At 47.9% G+C, this 20,629-nt stretch overlaps 7 protein-coding genes across 7 annotated transcripts; 3 read left to right on the plus strand and 4 right to left on the minus strand.

Annotated features, from left to right (window-relative positions):
* Positions 1–140: 140 nt before the first annotated feature.
* Positions 141–4,760, minus strand: ASPWEDRAFT_104334 (uncharacterized protein; the record flags this gene model as incomplete). The annotated part of the gene is made up of 3 exons (XM_040827639.1): positions 141–1,038; positions 1,089–4,249; positions 4,308–4,760. 3 exons carry the CDS (start codon positions 4,758–4,760, stop codon positions 141–143), a joined length of 4,512 nt encoding a protein of 1,503 aa, XP_040691823.1.
* A 4,244-nt stretch (positions 4,761–9,004) lies between these two features.
* Positions 9,005–11,400, plus strand: ASPWEDRAFT_24114 (uncharacterized protein; the record flags this gene model as incomplete). The annotated part of the gene is made up of 7 exons (XM_040832570.1): positions 9,005–9,923; positions 9,975–10,076; positions 10,124–10,176; positions 10,227–10,356; positions 10,412–10,490; positions 10,543–10,696; positions 10,750–11,400. The coding sequence occupies 7 exons, from the start codon at positions 9,005–9,007 to the stop codon at positions 11,398–11,400; spliced, it is 2,088 nt and encodes a 695-aa protein (XP_040691824.1).
* A 410-nt stretch (positions 11,401–11,810) lies between these two features.
* Positions 11,811–12,631, minus strand: ASPWEDRAFT_105492 (H(+)-transporting V1 sector ATPase subunit E; the record flags this gene model as incomplete). Its single annotated transcript, XM_040827729.1, has 3 exons — positions 11,811–11,961; positions 12,023–12,534; positions 12,599–12,631. The coding sequence occupies 3 exons, from the start codon at positions 12,629–12,631 to the stop codon at positions 11,811–11,813; spliced, it is 696 nt and encodes a 231-aa protein (XP_040691825.1).
* A 257-nt stretch (positions 12,632–12,888) lies between these two features.
* ASPWEDRAFT_311829 (DUF803 domain protein) lies at positions 12,889–15,619 on the plus strand. The gene is made up of 4 exons (XM_040833513.1): positions 12,889–13,251; positions 13,308–13,445; positions 13,506–13,598; positions 13,657–15,619. The coding sequence occupies exons 1-4, from the start codon at positions 13,210–13,212 to the stop codon at positions 15,208–15,210; spliced, it is 1,827 nt and encodes a 608-aa protein (XP_040691826.1). The 5' UTR covers positions 12,889–13,209; the 3' UTR covers positions 15,211–15,619.
* Positions 15,620–16,693: 1,074 nt separating this feature from the next.
* On the minus strand, positions 16,694–17,574 carry ASPWEDRAFT_48479 (uncharacterized protein; the record flags this gene model as incomplete). The annotated part of the gene is made up of 3 exons (XM_040837108.1): positions 16,694–16,972; positions 17,040–17,174; positions 17,329–17,574. 3 exons carry the CDS (start codon positions 17,572–17,574, stop codon positions 16,694–16,696), a joined length of 660 nt encoding a protein of 219 aa, XP_040691827.1.
* A 1,033-nt stretch (positions 17,575–18,607) lies between these two features.
* On the plus strand, positions 18,608–20,125 carry ASPWEDRAFT_311930 (Zn(II)2Cys6 transcription factor). Its single transcript, XM_040833516.1, has 3 exons — positions 18,608–18,781; positions 18,837–18,914; positions 18,962–20,125. Exons 1-3 carry the CDS (start codon positions 18,761–18,763, stop codon positions 20,081–20,083), a joined length of 1,221 nt encoding a protein of 406 aa, XP_040691828.1. The 5' UTR covers positions 18,608–18,760; the 3' UTR covers positions 20,084–20,125.
* ASPWEDRAFT_311950 (uncharacterized protein) lies at positions 20,125–20,543 on the minus strand. The gene has a single exon (XM_040833517.1). It carries the CDS (start codon positions 20,443–20,445, stop codon positions 20,167–20,169), a length of 279 nt encoding a protein of 92 aa, XP_040691829.1. The 5' UTR covers positions 20,446–20,543; the 3' UTR covers positions 20,125–20,166.
* Positions 20,544–20,629: the final 86 nt, after the last annotated feature.

Genomic DNA, 20,629 nt, shown 5'->3' on the forward strand with positions numbered 1-20,629 from the left:
AAATGAAAAAATTGCTCATCAATGATCAATGATCAAATGGAGAAACAAGATAAAGAACAGATCAGATGCATCGGCAGGAAGCCGACAAGGAATCATCAAAGACATGGAATCACTATAATATATGAAAAGATGAACAAGATTTATGTAGGATGTGTGGGGGGGTCATTGGGGCCTTTGAGCGGGCTATGCGGACTTTGCGGTAGTGGGAAGCCTGTATTCAAGGTGTCGGTACGCGATAAGTCGTTGCCCACATCAAAGCTGGGCCGAACCCGGTCAAATGAATGTCGTGTGCGTTCTGCGGAATTTCGAACATAGTCGACTGATTGCAGGTGCGGTAATTGGGTATGATCAAGACTGTCTGTGTAATTTGTCCCGTTACTACCATTCTGACTGCGCGGGTTATGGGTCAGGGTGGTGGGCGCAACAGACGGTGGATAAAATGCCCTTTGATCATCGGAAAAGGGATCCTGCTTCATTCCAGGCTCAATAGGTTTTCCCAAATCCGAGGAAGCGGCCGAGTCATCGCTGGACCCACCAGAAGACGCCGCAGCTTTCGGCGGAGCAAGTTCATCAGATTTCTCTAGGTGTTTGAACCTTCCCAAGGTGACTTGTTCACGGATGATATCGACGTCCCGAGGGAAGAAGACCTTCTGGAACGCTTTGATGGTAAAGCGAGGAAGGAGGCACATTGTGATGGTCAAGAAGGAAACGACCCAGAACGACAATGCTCCGTAAACCTCCGAACCTGCGTTATAGAACTGGGCTGAAGCAAGGAAGGAGGAGTAGATGCCGGTCCAGGCGAAAACGAGAAGCGAGCTAATAACGTTTATCAGCACTGTCAGCCAGTCCCATCGGTAAGTATTCAGCAGGATGTAAGTGTTGCTAGCAACGACTGCACAAGTGGCAACAAGAACACCCATTCTGGTCCGGTCATTAATGTTCACCCCATCATCAGTAACAAATCTCGCTGGTTTATACAGGAGGTAGGGCATGAAGAAACAGATAAGCGACTGGTATAGACCGTCGAACATATAAATCCTATAAAATTGTAAGCACTAGCCAGATAACTGGAGTCGTAAATGGCATACCAGAACTTGAATTGCGACCACTCTTTCCGCTCTATACCTCTCATGTAAAGCTGAGGGACAGCCAAGGATACTTTGTCGTCGACATCTTGGTCAAAAATTCCCATGAAGATCACAGGCAATGACGTGAATGCAACGTTCACCAAGACAATGTAGGTATAATCAAAGAGATAAGAGCCATCGAAGTCGTTGTAGATCGAGTACCAGAAGAGCGCAAATGTCCAGACGAGGTTCTTGTAGAAGAAGTTTGCAGTAGTCTCTCCCATGCGGCGGTAAGAGTACCTTCCATGGACAAGAACAAGGCGCTGGAGGAATCGGAACTGTCCAATGGCATAGTCCGAGGACATGGCGGCTTGCCTACCTTCTTCACCAGCAATACCAACGCCAACATCAGCCTCCTGGATCATCGCAACATCGTTTGCGCCGTCACCGATTGAGAGAGCCATAATGTTGAGTCCGTTCTTCACCATGTGCACGACAGCTGCTTTCTGGGCAGGACTGACTCGGCAGCACAGAACTGACTTGCACTGCTTGCACAACAAAAGGAACTTTTGCTTCAATTCGTCGGTGAGCATGAGCTTGAGAGTATCACCATCAATCACTACAGCATGGGTTGCCGATGGAGGCTTGTGGTCTTCACGAGCAGCCAGGAGCTCTTCGTCAGATCCAGTGAGTCCAAAGTGTTGTAGCCTGCTGTCAAGTTCTTGGGCTGCTTTTTGAGGTTGGCTTTCGGGGATATTGAAGACAATCAGCTCCATGTCATTGTTCAAAAGGTTGCAAGAGAAACCAATGTTGATAGCAGTCTCGACTTTGTCACCAGTCAGAACCCACAGCTTGATACCAGCATCGGCCAACAAGGAGATGGTGTCCGGTACACCATCTTGAAGTCTATCTTCAATGGCAGTACCTCCGATGAGCATAAGTTCTTGCTCGATCTCGCTTGAGATTTGCTCAAGTTTCTCCTCACGGTCAGTGAGCGCAGCGGCGGCGATGTCGTGTTCTTTGCTCCATCTCTGGTACTCTTCTTCACTAAGCTGTCGGTCTGCGACACAGAGCGTTCGTAGACCTTCTCTAGCGAACAACTCAAGATGATCCGCGGTTTTCTTTCGAAGCTCCTGTTGCTTGCCACGAGCGAGACGGGAGTAGATGATACTGTCAGCACCCTTACAGAAGAGACGGATCGAGCCATCAGGCATCCGAATGATTGCGCTCATTCTCTTTCTTGACGAGTTGAACTCGAGAGTGTTGAGCACTGTGTAAGTCCGTTCCTCGCCCATGACATTCAAAATGAGATCATCGCCTGATCTTCCCAGGACAGTAAACCCGCAGTCACGGGCAGTAGCAACCAGCGCTGCTTCGTCGGGGGACTGGGCCTTAAACTCGAGCTGGGGAGGGTCGCCAGGAGTGAGCTCAGTGATAACCGTGTGACAAACAGCCAGAGCGACCATGAAATGTTCCGCAGACTTTCGTTGAGCTTCACCGGATTGACCTTCCAAGTCGGAGACAAAATTTGGCGCAATGAAGGTTAAATTTTCGTCGCGAAGATAGGGGTTGTCGTGGATCTTGCGAAGCTTTTCGAGCATTTTTCCAGTATCCACGGCGATTTTTTCTCGGGTTCTCTCGGCTTCAGCATCAGCATCAAGTCCTTCACGTCGTTTCATGCCAATCTGAGCTTCAGTAACAGCTTCGCCGTATGAGACACCGTTAATGGTGCACTTCTTGAACTCCATGACATTCTGGGTGAGCGTGCCGGTTTTATCAGAGAAGATGTACTCAATCTGCCCAACATCATCAGAGATGTTCCAAGATTTTGGTACACAGGAAATGCCCAATTTGTCGTAATACATGAACACGTCGCTGTGAATAAAGATGGCCTGGATGGTGCGAACGATTTCGAGTGAAATGTATAGAGAGATCGGGACCAAGTTTTGAAACAGAATGACGGCGACCCAGAAAGTGATGATACCAGTGACCGGCGGTGTTCCTCCGTAGGAACCAAAATCGAAGAAGTTAAGGGATTTGTCGCTCGATGCCCAAGCGCAACCGTTGGCGATACCGGAGACGAGACACATGAAAAACAGGATGATGAAGTTGTAAATGACGTTCCAGTTCAAATCCCTGGCAAGGCGAGCTCTCTTAGTGGGAGTCTCGCCCGAGTTAAGCATGATTTTGGTCTCTTCTCCGGTGAAGACGACAACACCAAGGATCCATTCGGTGTTACGAAGGGAGCAACCACGCAGCAGCATATTGTTGATCGTAATAGGCTCCACCATTTCCTTTCGAGGGGCGTCGGCGAAATCAGGGTCGCGCTGGTCCCATCGTAGCGCACCATTGTAGGCATAAAGATTTGGATGGGGAGCCTCGCTATCAATCAAGAACTCCGACTTCTCGCAATCCCTAGCGTGCCGAACTTGTCGGCCACAGTTGAGAGCTTGTCGGACTTTAAGGTTAGTTTCTCCATCCAAGTTCTTTGTTTCCACGTAGCAAGCGCCGTCAGGATCGGAGGTCGACAAAACTACAACATCGGCTGGAATCTGATCTCCATTGTACAGACGGACAAAGTCTCCAACCTGGACGCTTTTCCAGTAGTCTCGCTTGAATCTAGCCTTCTCGGGGGTTTGCTTCGACATATCGACCACGCTACCACCTTTCTTCGGCGGAGTGGCAACCGGGGGCGCACCGTCGCGGACTTCTGCTGCTTTGTCTGGGTGAAGAAATTTACTCTGTTCTCCAGTTGACATTGGCCATTCCGGGCGTGATTCTGGTTTTGGCGACGGCACGGGAGTCATCTGGATATCATCGACATCCATACCATGCATCGATGCGCGAGGAGTCACAGTGGTCATGATGGATGCGCGACGTTCATCTTCAACCATCTCGGGCTGGCCTTTACCCTTGGCGAACAACACTTTCATAGCCCGATAGCTGCTAATTGTCGCACGAGTGCATGCTTTCTTGAACTGGCGCCACACCGAGACGCTGTCTTCTGTTGAGTTGACATTGTTCCATTCAATTAATCGATATACCGGCGAGTTGTTCAGATCATTGTCGAGAACTGTACGTCGCCAATCTTCGATGGCATCTTTTAAAGCGGTCACGACGACGATGACGATTAGGGGGACGGCGTTAAGACCAGGATTATCAGCACCAAAGATTGAAAAACACTACAACGTTGTTAACCTTCAAAGACATCCCGAATTCTGGGTGAAAGGGGATGCATACACTGAGAATAATAATGAACAGGAAATAAATATTTGCTATGTTGTGAAACTGGAACCAAATGTTCTTTGGTACGAAGGTCAAGGGCGTATACTTTGCAGTCCGGACCTTGTTTCGAGGGTAATCGGCCAGGGGGTGGCCATCTTCATCGCGTTCGGATTCGGGAACCGGGATATTGAAGTAGATTCTTCTATTAGTCGACTCGTTGGCGCCAGCCATCGGGTCATTGTTCGTGCTCGGAGCACTGCTCGCGCCCGACTTTCGTTTTTCATCTCTCACACTCAATCGCTTGTGGAAGCGATCCATGATAGAGACACGTTTCCGCACGCCTCCGGCGCCACCGACTCGAGTTGTCGCCCATCGTTGCCGCTTCGTCGGTTTCGAGATGTTACTGGGCACCTCTTGAACCTCACTTGGAGGCTCGTTGGTCTCCCCGCCGAAATGTACTGAAGCCATCTAGGCTGGTTGGATTCGAGCCCCAGGAGGGCATTAAAAACTAAAGGTAACCAAGCGTGGGAGAGAGAGCATCCGCTCCGGTGAGCCGGACCTCGAGAAGCGCAGCCAGCCGCGAAGACCTCAGGTATCGATTATCGTCGTCGATTCGATCAAAGAGCGGCGCAGAAATAATTCATACAGTAGGTCGCCAAAGAATCGGGGAGCGAGATTTCAGGGAGGCAAGAACGTCACGGCGAGATGGCAAAGCTTCGAGGAGTTGGTAATGGGAGCCCAAACACGAGGGACGGTAGAAACGAACGGGGGTAAGAGGAAAGTCGAAACTAATACTACCCACAAGGGGTCATCAGGTATAGGGATAGAAATGAACAAGAAGATGAAAAGAATTAAGAAAATTGAAGCCCTCTGGAATGGTAGGGAAACGGGATGCTGAGGGAAGAGGTATGATGAGATGGAACACCCGGTTAGAGGACAGCGTTTCTTTGGAACCGGCAAGCCTCCCTCGTCCGCCTCTCCCTCTCCTCTCTGGGAGACGGAGGGAGCGCCCTGTACATTATTATTACGGTTACCACCCCGATACGCAAATAATACACATTACGAGGTGCCCTTTGTCAGCAAACCACTCCGTCCATCCCGCAACTGCTGCTTGGCGGGTTTCTATCCACTCAAAATCTTCAGCAATTTCAAGGGAACGCGTAAGTTTCTGATTCAGTTGATACTTATGACAGTTCATCTTTACCCTTATGAGTAGCACTAAACTTTTTTTTTTGAATTATGCCAGTCTCTCTGTCCAGTATTATTATTTTACCATATAAATTTGTCGTGGACTCCTGGGAGTATTCCTTTGAATTAATTTTCCCCCCTCTGCTTGCCTTTTTCTTTTTTAAATTACAGGTAATTGTATTTTACGACGGTCGCTCGCCAGCCTCGCTGCGGACTGCAAAATAATGAAGCCCTTCCATAATTTGGTTCCGCGTCGAAATCTCTGAAGGTGGCAACGACAAAAACGGTCAGCAAGGCATTAATGGATACGGGATTTCGGCATTAGAGATGCCGTTTGCTCTGGTTAATTCTTTTTGTTTTGATTATTCATGTCTGTAGGTGATGGATCTCAAAATGCTTATTTTCTCTTCAACGGCCCATCTGTACTCCGTATCTTATGCTGGCAATATTACATACCCATAGCCCCGTGCTGGTTACCGCATTCATGCAGCCTATTCTAAGAACTTCACTTCGCCCCCCTCTCAGGGTTCCATCGATCAATCAAATCGTGATTATCTTAGGGGCTTTGATGCCTTGGGGATGAGCCTGGCTTGCAGTTTCCGTTCCATATATTTTTATCCATTTCCAGGCGACCAGGTGCATAGCTAGAATGTTTTGCTCTTGACAATGCTGGGCCTGGGGCTCGGAAGCTACGGCAACTGCACTACTATGTCATCCGTCAATGACATTTTCAGGCAACATACTGCGGAGTACATGGCTTTCCAGCCTACTTATTGCCTCAATTCGGACTGCGTAGTACCAAGAGAAGAATTGCATTTTTTTTGAAACCATAGTCCAGCTTCGAAACAATAAACATGGCAGTAATGATAATAATGCTGGCCAGAATTATGTATCATTTTTTTCCCATGGGACAGTAAAATGCCACCCACCTGGAGGGGTTTCTCGGAGTATGGAGTCTGAAACAGACTAATAACAGTCGGGACGGCACATGCTGTTGGTCCACAGCCCTCCCATCGCGGAGTATCAGGCCCGGTTTAACTCCGGATGTGGTATCCAATGTATTACTGCTACCTAGAAGGTCGGATATATAATACCGTTCGCAGGCAAACGCATTTTACCTCTTCCAATGCCAAAATAGCGAGATTTTTTTGATGTTGTAAAATCATCGCTACTCTTAAGGGGGACTCGATGGGATGCTTCTCCTTTTCCAGCCTTGGCTTCTCAAGGTTGAATTGCCCAATGCAGTATAGCGTGACACCGTCATATCGCGTAAGTACGTACTTTTTCCTCTTTTACGGGGCCAAATCCAGACGATCATCAAACGCGCGGTTCTCGAAGGCTTTCAGAAATCAGATTAAGGAGATCGTGAATAATGATACTCAAAAAGCATGGCGTAGATTTAGCAGATGAGACTACATGCAAGTGTTTTTGCAAGTGGCAATGGGTGCCACTTGCTGACTGTGTTGTGAATCCGATGGAAAGCCATCCAAGGGTTTCCGTGTAAAGTTTTTTTCCCATGTCATATTCTTGAAATGTGGCCTAATCCTATATTCCTGACAGGCCAGACAGGGGGCTTCTCGAATAAATCATCCATCTCCCTTTTTCTTTGACGGTTTGACCTGGCTGGCTGGCTTAGACGTCGTGGGAAATTGGGACCGCTGCTCGGTTCCCACTCTGTTCGAAAGGGCGTTTTAGTGACCTAGACCTTTAGTGCAGTATTATTGTCAAATGGTGGATCCTGTAGCCATACCACCGCCTAAGAGGGATAATAATATGACGGATTGTCGTCAGACGGTCAGATCAACCACGAACTGCTGTGGGGAACAAAGTGTAAAGCCATGGCAGATCTGCAACTTTGGGCCGCCGGACTGCCCCTAAACAGGTTACATGGTGAGATGAAAACCAATAGGATCATGACAGGGGCTGGGAAGTGGGAGGCAGAAAAGGAGCATTTTACTAAAAGGAGTATCATCCTACAATAATCAATATGCAATATTCATGTAGGGCAAAGTCATGCTGTCCTAATCATTAGAAATCCTGAGGATCTGGTCTTTAAAAGCATATCGTCGTTGACCGCTGATAGTACCAAGTCATGGCTCTCCTGTCACTCAGCTAGTCAGATATACGTTGAACCCTATTCCCATCACTCATTTATGGTGTCAACCTGACAACCGACTCTTACTAGACAGATTGAAAGAAGGGCAATCAACTAAATGTCTATTCAAGGAAAGCTTGCGAGGATAAAAATGGGCTTAAATTATAGTAAGGGATAGTAAATGGCGCAAAGAATTCTTAGTCCAAATATATACTTGAGGCCCATATCGCTCAAGACACTATATATACTCGACTTCTTATATTCAATATGTGAGCATCCATCAGAAAAGTACACGATTATTCCCGGCATCCTCGTGCCTAAATTGATTTATAATGTAGGGTATTTAAAGTGCTGTTCTGATATAGAATTCCATGGGAATCGCCTGGCTCTACCATGTTACCATATACCCACCACCTGACATCAGCCATCGTGGCTCTACAAAAATAAATGATTTCGATTACCTTCAATATATCGATCGAATATAGTAGCTTTTACTGGACCCCGGAGTATTGAATACGCTACTCCAAGTTTAAACCAGCGATCTTGCTATATCTTGGAGACCCGACCTTATTGAACTCGTGTATACACCTACAATGGACTTGGAAATCATGCCTAAACCAAGAAATAAATCCCAAGAAAAGGTCACCACTAGCTAGGTGGCTATCTGCTGCTTCCATTCACTGACTCGGCAGGTTGACTTCGCTTTTATGGCTACAGTCGAAAATGGCCCCTCTCTAATGACGAGTGAGTTTCTTTAATCATATTAGTACTGATGATGGGTATATGTGATTCTAACATGATCATTAGAAATTGAGTCCGAATCCGCACCAGCCCTTTGATGTGATACATCTTGCTGAAAATCTCCAACCGAAGCCTGTTGATATACTCCGTATTCCATAAACTGTTCAATGGCTCACTTGCTGGCGCCTATTGCGACTTCAGATATTATTGTGAGATTGGCTGAGGAGTCATGGCTGGCTGAACCGGTGTTATTCTTCTGTGACATGCGTTTATGAATACCTGAGACTACAATTGAGATCGAACAGAAGCAAAATGCATTAATTATGTGCCATTCTATCCACTCCCATAAATTGGAACCATCTTTAGTATAGAAATAAACTTATGCAGTATGACGTTTAAAAAAATATGTACTCAGCGAGCAATACATCCGTTATCTCCTTAAGCCCATCATAACTTATAAGGATTAGCACGGAAATATCCAAACACACCTCCAATCTTGAAAACAATATGGTATTGAGAAAAAAAGGCATGTTTGAAGCCATATCGTCGAAACAAATAGAATCACGTGATTTCGCGCAGTGCAGCGCGCGTTCCCTACGTGTCGGTGCTGCGGAGACGAGTAGGACCAGAGCAACTGTGCACGCGGGGTATCACGATACCAGAAAATTCTCTATGCAAGGTATCCGACATGCCTCAGTCTCAGAATATTAAAGATTTTTTCAGGCGGTCCCAAGCTCCACAAAATGACCCTGAAACTCCCATCGGGAAGAACAAGAATGCAAGCAATTCTCCTGCCGCAGCCTGCGAGACCTCTCCCCTCACTGAACCACCGTCATCCTCATTCCTGTCAAAATACACTTCTCCGCGATCCCCACACGACAGTCCAGCAAATCAGTTGAAAAGTTCCCTGTTGAACTCAGCTCAGGGTTCGGCCGAAGATGCACCTGAACAAAGCTTCCAGAGCACCGGAGAAGACCCTTTTGTGGGTGCAAGCTTCACGTCCCAGCGCGTTGTCAAGAATGGAAAGGAAGTCGTTATTAGCTCTGACGGTGAAGATACGGACTCAATCGCATCACTTGAGAGTCCCGATGATCTTCTAGCGCAGTTCACCAAACCGGCAAATGACGCCCCAGTTAAAGAGGAAGTGAAAAATGAGCCTGCTGATACGGGCATGTCGTTGCGTTCTGAGAAAGGCAAAGCTAAAGAGGATAAAAAGCCATACAAGTTTGGCTCCACACGCTACTCTGCTCCAAAACACAAGTTCACTCTCGACTCACTTGTTACTGCTGCAATTGATGATAATGAGACCGAGGCCAACGTCGCAAAGCTGAGAGCTGCGTTTGATTCCGAGAAGGCTGCTGAGGAAAATGAGAACACAGAAGGCAATGCCAGACACTTGAATGAGGGTATTCTGGCATCGACTCTTGATGATCAGGATGATGAAGGAGGATTGCAGTTCCAGCGTCTACTTGATGCCGTTCGAAGGACAGAGGCTTTTGACCAAGAAAGGTCATGGTTTTTTTTTAGTGGCAAGACCGATGTGCCGTCCGGGTTGGAATTTCCGCGGGATTCTATTACACCAGGAACATACATGGCAGGACTGAGGGGTGAGTACGCATGTATCAGCTCTTACTTGACTGTCTCTAACTGTTTGGTAGAGCCCGAATCCCGTGAACGTGCGTTCCATTCTGGAATCATGGAAATTGCCCTATCAAGACAGTTTCTTCCCGATGAATTGATCATGTGGATATTTCAATCTGGTCCGTTATATATTCGCTGGTCTAGGATTATTGCTTATGCTTTTCAGTGTCCTCCGAGCCTCGAGATGGTTTACGGCAAGCTTACTGCAGAGTATTCAAGGTTTGTCATGACTCTGGATGACAAACATATCATTTGCTAAAATCCCGAAGCATGTTACCGCGGAGCGTATCAAACTCCTTATACAGCCACAAGACATCAATGCCCTTTTCCAACGACTGGGTGCAAGTCCAAAGGCAATGGCGCTTTCTGACCCCATAGTTGCAGACGCACATCCTACACGTAAGGAACATAATTTTCAGGTTTTACGTTATCAGTCGCTAACCAAATTGCACAGCTGAACTTTTAGAGAGACAGTCCAAAAAGAAGGCAGCTTTGCTGTCCGTTTTGGACATGCTACGGGGCGCAGCAGACCTGTAAATTATGCTCCACCCTTATCTATTCTACAGACACTGACATATGTACCAGGTTTTCCCATGATGCTCGAGAGCGTATTCTGTATTTCCTTTTCCGTCTGGCACTAGATACCTCTTTGACTGGGGATGCCTTGGTCTGCTCTGAATTAGAGAGTACAATTACAGCAGCACTTGAGGGAATTCCCGAGGATAGTTTTAATGATTTGGTACGATTTCACAACCTTTTAGGCTTGCAAATTGTGGTTCTAACTTGTCTTAGATGCATCGTACCTCGACAACCGCTTATGACACCATCAAGGATCCAGTATTCCAAAGCCGCCTCCTCCAACACATATTGCCAACTTCAAGTCAGATTGCATTGTTTCGATGTCGACTTGCCCTTGCTTTCCTGACCCTCGACTCATCGCCCCTAAGAGAAGCCCCAGGGGCATTATTCAACGTTGAGCGCATTCTCGACTTGCTCAACGATCAGAGATTTAACATGAACCTATATAAAAGGAAAGACCGGGAGAACTACGACTACGGAGATCTGGGGGCTTTGGCCATGCTTCTGAACATTGTCATCGATCCCGGATATTCCGGATTTAATTTCCCAGACAAGGAAACAGAAAGAGAATTCAACTCCAAAATGGATGTGCTTGCTGGTGAGATCAAAAGGAGATTTTCTTCGATCGAGGATGCCGGCGCGTCGCACCTAAAGCGGACCCTGGCGAAAGAAAGCCTCGAGACTCTGTATTACCGCATCATATACTCGGTCCGCTCCAAGCCACCACCGAAAAAGACCTTACTGGGATCCTTAGCGGAGGAAAACAGGAATACTCTAGATAACCATGGATTCAAGAGGTTCATGAAGGTCAAGAAAGAGAAAGATACGAATATTCCTATTCGTGGTCACGAAGGTTCGACTTAACCGCTGTCTACACTGGAGAGACGATGTCTGTTCAACGATTTGGCCACATCAACGTGGGTCGGATACAGATATCCCATGTCGAGAGATGTTCTCGAACGGCCTGCCTCATGGGCCAGGGAAGCGAGGCGCATCGCAGACGGGCTGAGAGACATAACGAATGTAATGATTTGATGACGAATGGTGTGATCCCTGATATCGGAATTGCACCCATGAAACCAAGAGATAGAGCATCACTTAACTTAATTGTGCCTAACAGAAAAGACGGCAAGAAACTGTACAAACTATGCTGTTTTCTATCAAGAAGGCATCAAGTAGAAATATGACGGGATCAAAAGGCTACATAGACCGTCGGAAGGGAGGCGGAAAGAGAACAGCGCAGGGTTATATAACAAACAACTCAAATGTATATCTTAGTCGTAGAACTTCCGGTTTTCATTCTTTCCGAATAGCATCTCCCTGACAGCAGGAAGAGCATCAATCTCAAGCATTCGCAGGCGCTCTTCGAACGTGTTGTTAATCTCGATCTTGCCTTGGCCACCGACGATGATCACACCACCAGCACTAAGAATTAGATGTTAGAAAGCCATTACAAAGATTCCAGGTATATTTGTGGGTAACTCACGAATCTTCTGGCAGCGGCTCAGACTCATCCAATTCCACTGTTACTTCCTTGCCGACAGCCTCATTGAATTTCTTCGCTGCCTCCTCAGATGCCTTCTTGACAGCGTCGTAGTCCTCCTTTCTCGCGCGAACCTCAACCTTATCCTCGTTCAATGTGTACAAGCCTTCGAGGACCAGCCCCTGCAGCACGGTTTCGTATTTCTGGGCATCACTGGAGGCGACACCGGTAATCTTTTCGCGAGCACGCTGGAACAGGTCGTCCAGAAGCTCCTGACGGGACGACAGAACACGAAGACGGGTGCGGTTGGCAAGAGTGGAGCGAGTGATTTGTTGGGACATGGCAGCCTGCTTGAACTTCTTCTCGTACAATGTATCAATGGCGGCGGTCTCCTGGCGGACGAGCTTGGACTTCTCAATGGCGAACTCCTCATCGGCCTTCAACTGGATTTCTCGGGCCTTCTCCAGCGCTTCCTGCCGGATGAAGGCCGTCATCTTGCGGAGCTCGCCCGCGACCTGTTCGTAGATTGCATGAGCTCGGGCATACATAACATTCGTGATCGGGAATGGCGGGGCCTACCTGGTCATCTGAAAGAGCGTGACCCTGCGACATCTTGACGGTGGGAATCGAAAGAATTCGACTTGGATGTAGTGGTGTAGAGGAGGGGGACGTGGGGACGATAGGACCCAAGTCAAGCTTTCCGATGCGGAGTGATTGCTAGCTGCTAAGAGGGCGAACAACGGTAGGGGGTCAGCATTGCTGGTCTAAGGAAGGTAACACAAGCAACATATTTGATTCTAGTGCGTAGATAATAGGTCAGGAACCATGCTCACCTGTTTGGGGGAACTGCAGCTGTATCCAGAAATGGGGGGTGGGAGGGAATGGGGAACAAGAGCAGCAAGACGGCCGGTGGTGGTGGTTGACCAGAGCGGATCTGCTGACGATCGGGTCACTTGTTCACGTTGACTTGGCGTCCGTCAGTCCAGCGTCCAGAATCAGGAACCGCCTTCCCGCCCCATGCTGCATGGAGTCGGTTTTAAGAAGATAACATCAACCCCTCCATCGTCTGTCTTTTCTGTTTCACTTGGATACACTCCTGGTTATGGCGCCCGTACACCGATAACTTCCTTCAGCCGGCCTACGCACTGCTTCGTCTCCCGCTCAGCGACCAATGCACCAGAATACCGGAAATGGGCAATCTTGGTCACCTGTCGCCCCAGGGTAGCGTCGCGGTATGGAATCCCTTCTTCTACGAGATTACCTTTACTGACACTCAATTCGGGAACAGGTGGGAGTCGTGGTTGGGTTGGTCTCGACCAGTCTTCAGGCCATCGGACTTACCCTCCAGCGCAAGTCGCACATCCTCGAGGATGAGAAGGACCCCTACGATATACGCAGACCCCCTTATAAACGTCGAAGATGGCAGGTATGTTCGCAATTATCTTGGTTGTTTTTCAGATGGAGCATGGATTCTAACGTCGCACAGCTGGGCATGTTAATGTTCGTCGTTTCCAACATCTTCGGCAGTACCATACAAATCACTACCCTTCCTCTTCCGGTGCTCTCGACCCTTCAAGCAGTCAGTGCCTCCCTATCGAAGCAGACCATTGAAGCCTTACTAAATCCTTTGCGAACAGTCCGGACTCGTCTTTAATACAATTTTTGCTACCTTGGTCCTTGGTGAAGCATTCACCAGATATTCTTTGATCGGCACTATACTAGTCTGTATCGGCGCGATATTGATAGCGACGTTCGGCGCCATTGGGGAGCCGGCACATACACTCGATCAGTTATTGGACCTTTTGCAACGTCGCCCGTTTGTTTTGTGGATGATCGGTACTGCCGTGATCGCACTGGCCATTTTGCTTGGATCACGGTTGCTCAAGTTTCTATCGCCTTGGTCCCGATCTAAATATTTACATTTCCTCGGCCCGTATGCACCCCGTCTGCAGGTTGTCCAAAGCCGTGTTCGGCTTCTCCGTGGCATGTGCTTTGGTATGGTCAGCGGGATCTTATCAGCCCATTCGCTGCTTCTGGCCAAGTCAGCTGTAGAACTGATCGTCCGCACGATCGTGGACCGCAATAATCAGTTCAACCGGTGGCAGTCATGGATGATTCTCATTGGAATGATTCTCCTGGCCCTCACACAGCTGTTTTATCTACACAGGGGATTGAAGCTCTGCAGCACCAGTATCCTTTATCCTTTTGTCTTTTGCATTTACAACATTATCGCTATTTTGGATGGTTTGATTTATTTCCGCCAGGCATCTCAGTTGACTGGATATCATGCTGGTCTTATTGCGTTAGGCACTATCATTTTATTGAGTGGAGTGCTCTGTCTTTCATGGCGATTGGAGGACATTGATAACCATGCAGCCGTCACCGTTGTCGGACCTTCCCAGACCGGATTGGGTCCCGGAATGGCTATTGTTGAAGAACACTCGCATTCTCCATCCCACCTTGACCTGGGCGATGAAGAAGCCCAGACTGGGGAGTGTCAACCACTGCTGCAAACTATTCCACGACGAAAATCCCCTCACAAGCGATCTCCTAGTCTCCCTCTATTTACATCATTCAGCCAAAACACAAAGTCCGATGTGGACCCTGCGTCTATCTGGGCAGAACTTGACGATTCAGAATACGAATATGCCCATGAAGGCTCTCGGTCTTCCCTCTCCCTTCGTGCTTCTTTAGGGTCGTTCCAAACCCGCCCCCGAAGCGCAAGCGGTACATGGCGCGGGCCTAGACACTCAAACACTAGCCCTATTGGCCAGCGAGGCAAGATTCCTCGAAGATATCCTCCTCCAGCTCAAGATGGCAGATGGCGACAGGCCTCCGCAGCTACGTTTGATAGCCGGAATGCTCCTCAGAAACGACGGACAACGTGGGCTTTCCCTACACATGTGGACCAAGTGACTGGCTATGGCACGCAAGATGACCAATACAATAACAGTTCGTCAGGCGGTAGTCAAGCGAATTCTCAAACCACGCGGAGCGCTGGTCCGCTCGCGGGTTCGAGACGGATATTGACCAACGCCTGGAACACAAGTGTCCAGTATCTATCACAATGGACTGGTCAAAGGTCTGGCAGAAGATCCCAGGATCCTGGACATCCAAGAGAAGAGCAACAACAGCCTCTCTTACATGATCACAATAGCGAAGTCGATGAACAGCAACGACCGCCGCAATGACCATAAACCCTCCACCCACCCATAGTTTTCACTTCTACAACTTCGCGAGATAAATGTACAATACAAGAGACTTATACACTAACTATTTCAAACTAACATACTAATCACGACTGGATTCGAGCTATTTTCTTTTCTTCTCTTTTCTGCTTTTCAACACGTCACTGCCTGCTTTTTTTGACTGTCTTGGGTATATCGACTGGTCATGAACATAGAACCAGACACATACATGCTTGACACAAATTTCACTTTCAATGTGTTAGATGATTGCATAGTCCTGTGAGGCTAATGCATACTATGCATGGCTCATGCGTCTGTCTGCTGTTTACACTTCACAAGTATATTTGGTTGGAGATTACTTAAATATGAAGTATAAATCATTTGAATTTATTTTGCGTTTTTTATTAGATTATACTTATATTTAATTTGAGTCTTGTTGAATATTCAGAATGAATCTCGGGTACAGTATGGTATAACCAATGGACAGGACGGCTGTGGAATATACAGCCAACGCGTCTATCTTCCTGGCCAATTATATATCATCCATATACTCCGTACTACACACTATCCACGAATGACAGTATACAATGGCTTACATTATATTGAGATCTTGATGTAAGAAAAAAAAAAAAAAAAAACTAAGTTCCGATTTTCTCCATACCATACATGAGACACATACTAGACATACTTCCTATCTGATGAAGAGGATCCATTCCATATCATGCCAGTTACTCAGTCAAATATAATCAATTCATGTCCGCTTCTGCATAGCTCTTCCCCTACTACCTTCGTCCGCCAATGCCACCGATCATCCAGTAACCTGATCGGACTCGAGAGAAAGGAAAGAGAAATAACGAAACATGGCGCACAAGGGGGGAAATCAAATAAGAAATAGGCTAGAAATTAGGCATCGAAGAGAGAGTCAAATTATAAAAGAAAAATAGAAAAACCACATCGCCAACGAAAGAAAATGAAATGCACCAGAAACACCGCCACCTCCGCCGTCGTCTAGGAGATGATTAGGAGATGATGAACGGAAAAGAAAATCAAAAGCTGATTCGGCTTCGGAGTCCAGAACGAGGTGTTTGCATCCTTTGCTTTCGATAATTTTTTTCTTTTTTTTTTTTTTTTTTGCTTTCTTTTTTCTTTCTCAAACAACAGGCCAAAGAGCATGTAGAGTCACACTGAAGGTCCTTGCCAGCAAAGGCAAGCTCCTGTGGAGACCGAGCACTAGATAAGAGCTCGGGGTATACACTGGGCTACCGGGAATCATGCTTTGAGTTCTCGAAAAGGTGTGATATAAGGCCAGTAGTCAACACCGATTTCAAAAGAATCAGCCGGTTGCCAACAGTTATGTCGGGTATCAAGATGAAGGGGGGCAAAGAGCGGAGTGCAGATGCTGAGACAACAAAGAAGTGAAACAACGACGATCTGGACCCCTCGGCTGATCAAAACGGGTCATACGCAAACAGAGACAAGACACCGTCTATGCGGTGGGCTGATGTTGGGTGGGCATCCGATTGCCTACAGGCATGCCGGCGTACTGCCCACCGGCCTGCTGTTGTTGCTGGAGGTTCTGATAGTAGGCCATCTGCTGCTGTTGCTCGTTGGTCATGTAGCCCGGGTGCATGCCCGCAGGACGGGCGATGTTGGACTGCTGAGCATTCACATTGCTGTGACCAACATCCTCGGGTGTCTCTGCCGGTACCTCGGGGGCATCGACGCCGTTCTCACTGCTGCTTGGGTCGGGGGCATTGAGGCAGGCCTTTTATCAAGAGGGGTCAGCCCTGTTGGGAAGCCAATTCGAGATGGAAGACAGCAACATGACTCACCTGAATGAGGTTCTTGCCCTCAGCCTTGGTCACCAATGGTTGAAGCTTGGGGGTAGTGAAAGTGTAAACGAGACCGGTCTCAGAAACGACGAGTAACAGTACTTGAGTACCCGTGAGGACCGACAGTTCGTAGGCCTAGACGCGACCGGATTGAAACGTCAGCATTGAATTGAAGCTAATATCGAGCAAGGATTGGGATAATGAAAGCCGCAGATGAGAAATAGATGCAAGAGAAGTCGGACGGGACAAAAGGGGAAGAGGAGAGGAGACGCGACGGAACTCAACGCACCTTCTTCATGATACCGGCCTTCCGCTTGGAGAAGGTGATGTGGCGACGCGACTTATCCTGGATGAACTTGATCTCAATCTTTCTGCGCTCGCGACCGGGCTTATCATCGTCATCATCATCGTCGTCGGCGCTCATGCGAGAACGCTTGGTGCCGCGGTTGTCGACGGCGCCGTTACCGGCGGCCTGCTGCAGGTCGTCCTGAGTAGGGGACGGGTTCTCCTCACCGACGGCAGTGATGTCGGCCATGATGGACAAGGAGGGGGGGTTGGAGGGATTAAAACTGAAAGTAATGGGGATAGAATCAAGGGCGACGAAGACGGGGAGAGATCTGGGGGGATCACGACTCGAGTGCCCAAAGAGGAATGATGCTTTTCGGGGGATGGAAGTGGAAGTGGGAGGATGACCAAATCGAGTAACGCGTTTGCTTCGCAGGGTTTGGGTTCAGGACGAGAAAAGGAAGAAAAACGGGAGGAGGTCGAAGAGGGCAAAGTGCGGTTGGGAGAGGCAGGCGGTGTGGCACGTGACGGTACCGTAATTACATCACCACCAGTGTAACGTTCTATTTATACCTCAATTCTATTACCATGTAACTACTGGTACACTACTTATATATCTATGTAGCTATCGATTATATCAATTATATGATAGTAATTAAATGATTTATTAAACACATCCAATCCATAGTTTGTGATGATATCTGCGAACGTATTTCAAATACACAACATCCAGACTCAGCCGTGGAGAATACTCTTGGCATTTTCTGATTGGCCAGCCGCCACTCGAGGCCAACTCATGGCTCCACCCAAATGCCTCCTCATTCTTTGCATCAACAGCTTCATCAGCCAGAGTAGCAGAATTATCATGATTATATTGTACTTTCAGTATATTGTATCCTAATTGCATAATCAGATAAATGCCATCATGCTGTAACCCTACCTGTCTGGTTGTCTCATGATCTGCAAGGATTGTCCCGATCATAGCATGATGACAATTACCAAGGACACTATCAGCGTCCATCCAAGCCAAATTCAATAGCAAAGAAGCAGATATCGTGTAGATATCATTATCATAATATCAAAAGTCATAAGTATTACTACAATCAAGGTATGTCGCAGTACCAGTTACACACAAAGTACACTCCAGATACTCGCACTCGTAGCCATACCCCTCAGCAAGTCAACAACGTTCACTAATGCATCACCAACGCTCCAGCATCACAGCACGAGTCTCTCTCCTCGTGGCGGGCATCGATGATCGCTAACAGTAATCGCGATCTATCATGACCTTGATTGATACATCTCATTCATTCCCCGGATCCAACTGAAACCTACAGTGGGCTGTGCTAGTGTCAACTAACTCCTTGCGGAGTAGTTTTGCTCCATATATCCATGACTTCATGTCTAGCTGTCAGAATCAGATTCACTGATCAGCCATGACCTTTTCGGATATTAGGGTATGTTTCGTCTTTCTGCTGTGATAGTTCCATGCTTCGTTGCTAACTTGGATAGGGTCGATTGATGTGGAGTAGACGCTCGCATACCAAATCGCGCAATGGCTGTCAGCAGTGTAAACTGCGTCGCATCAAGGTATCTCAACTAACCTTCGATTGGATCAATCAAACTGACATCCTCAGTGCGATGAACAACCTCCCCAATGCTCCAACTGCGCCCGCAGACAAATCGAATGCGATCTGACTCATCGTCGTCCATCCCCGGCGTTTTCAGCGTCAGCATCAACACCATCATCAGCAACAACCTCCTTCAACAACCCCCCAACTCCTTCCCCGTCCACATTAACAGCAGCATCAACATCATCAGCCCTCGACATCCCCGACCTTGAACTCCTCCACCACTACACAACAGTCACCTACAAGACCCTCCCCTCCGGCGCCTCCTCAGACCAACACGCCCTCTGGCAATCCCAAGTCGTCCAACTAGGCTTCCACCATGAATTCCTCCTCCGCGGCATCCTCTCCGTCTCAGCCCTCCACCTCCTCTATCTCCATCCGGACCGCCAGGAATCGCTCTCCCTCCGTGCCTCAACGCACCAATCCCTCGCCCTCTCCTCGGTCCAGGAAGCGCTAAACACAGTCGACACTTCGAATTGCGTCGCTCTCTTCGCTTTCTCATGCATTATTGTCGTTCTGGCTTTCGCTACGCCTCGCACCCTCGACTCTGACCCCTCCACTACCAATGGCAGCATCAACAAAGACATCCTAGACTGGTTCCACATGATCCGCGGCTGCAACTCCGTCGTCCAAGCCCAATGGCCCACCCTCTCAACCTCCTTCCTAGCTCCCCTCTTACACAGAGGCATGCGCCACGAAACAACAGCCTCCCACTCCATCCCCGACTCCTCAAAGATAACCTCCCTGCACAATCTCCTCCTCCCCTCCTCCACCAATCCCTCAGTCATCCTCCCAGACGCACACCGCACAGCCTGCGCCCTCGCAATCCACGAACTCCTCAACACACATACCCAAATCTCGCTCCTCACCTCGCGAGGCCAGGACTTTATCCCCGAGATTTTTGTCTGGCCGATTGCGATTCCCGATGGGTTTTTAGGATTGCTGAGGGAGAGACAGCCGCAGGCGATGGTGATTTTTGCGTATTATGCGGCGTTGTTGCATAGGGTTGATGGGTTGTGGTTTATGCGGGGGTGGGCGAGGTATTTGATTGAGCATATTGATGAGTTGCTGGGTGAGGAGTGGACGAGTTGGTTGGCGTGGCCTAAGAGTTGTGCTGGGTTGGATTGACTACGTATAAAGATAAGAGTATAAGTATAGTATCACAAGTAGAATTGGAAATCATAAATTTGGCATAACGACAAATCTGAACGCTAATCTCCCATGGCCACAAGGCCTAAAAGTCTATTTTTACAAATGCATATAGCCGCCCCAATAGAAACGGTCAAAATAAAAAGCAAAAGCAAAGAAATGACGTCCACCCGAATCTTATCAAGGGACTGTAACAAAATATGCTCTTCACTGAAAACCACCAGTTCCCATCTTTGCCTGCGCCATCTTGACTCCGCCAATGCAACGCCGGACAAAGACAATGAACAATCAGAAATAGGATGCCGAGGACTCTGGGTTTGAAATGTAGAAAGCCCGTCCATTCAACAGCGCTCTTTTGGTTTGATTTTTGTTGGGTTTCTTCCTTTGCTGCTGATGGAGCGAGATAATATAGCAAGTAACAGAAAGGAGAAAGATAAGGAAGTAATCATGTGCAAGAATGGAAAGCAAGCTTGACAATTGCCCAAGGACCAGCCTTAGAATCGGTTGTGTGGCTTGCCTTTGAAT

Source organism: Aspergillus wentii, assembly GCF_001890725.1.
Source record: "Aspergillus wentii DTO 134E9 unplaced genomic scaffold ASPWEscaffold_2, whole genome shotgun sequence".
In the NCBI taxonomy this organism is placed as follows: Eukaryota; Fungi; Ascomycota; class Eurotiomycetes; order Eurotiales; family Aspergillaceae; genus Aspergillus; species Aspergillus wentii.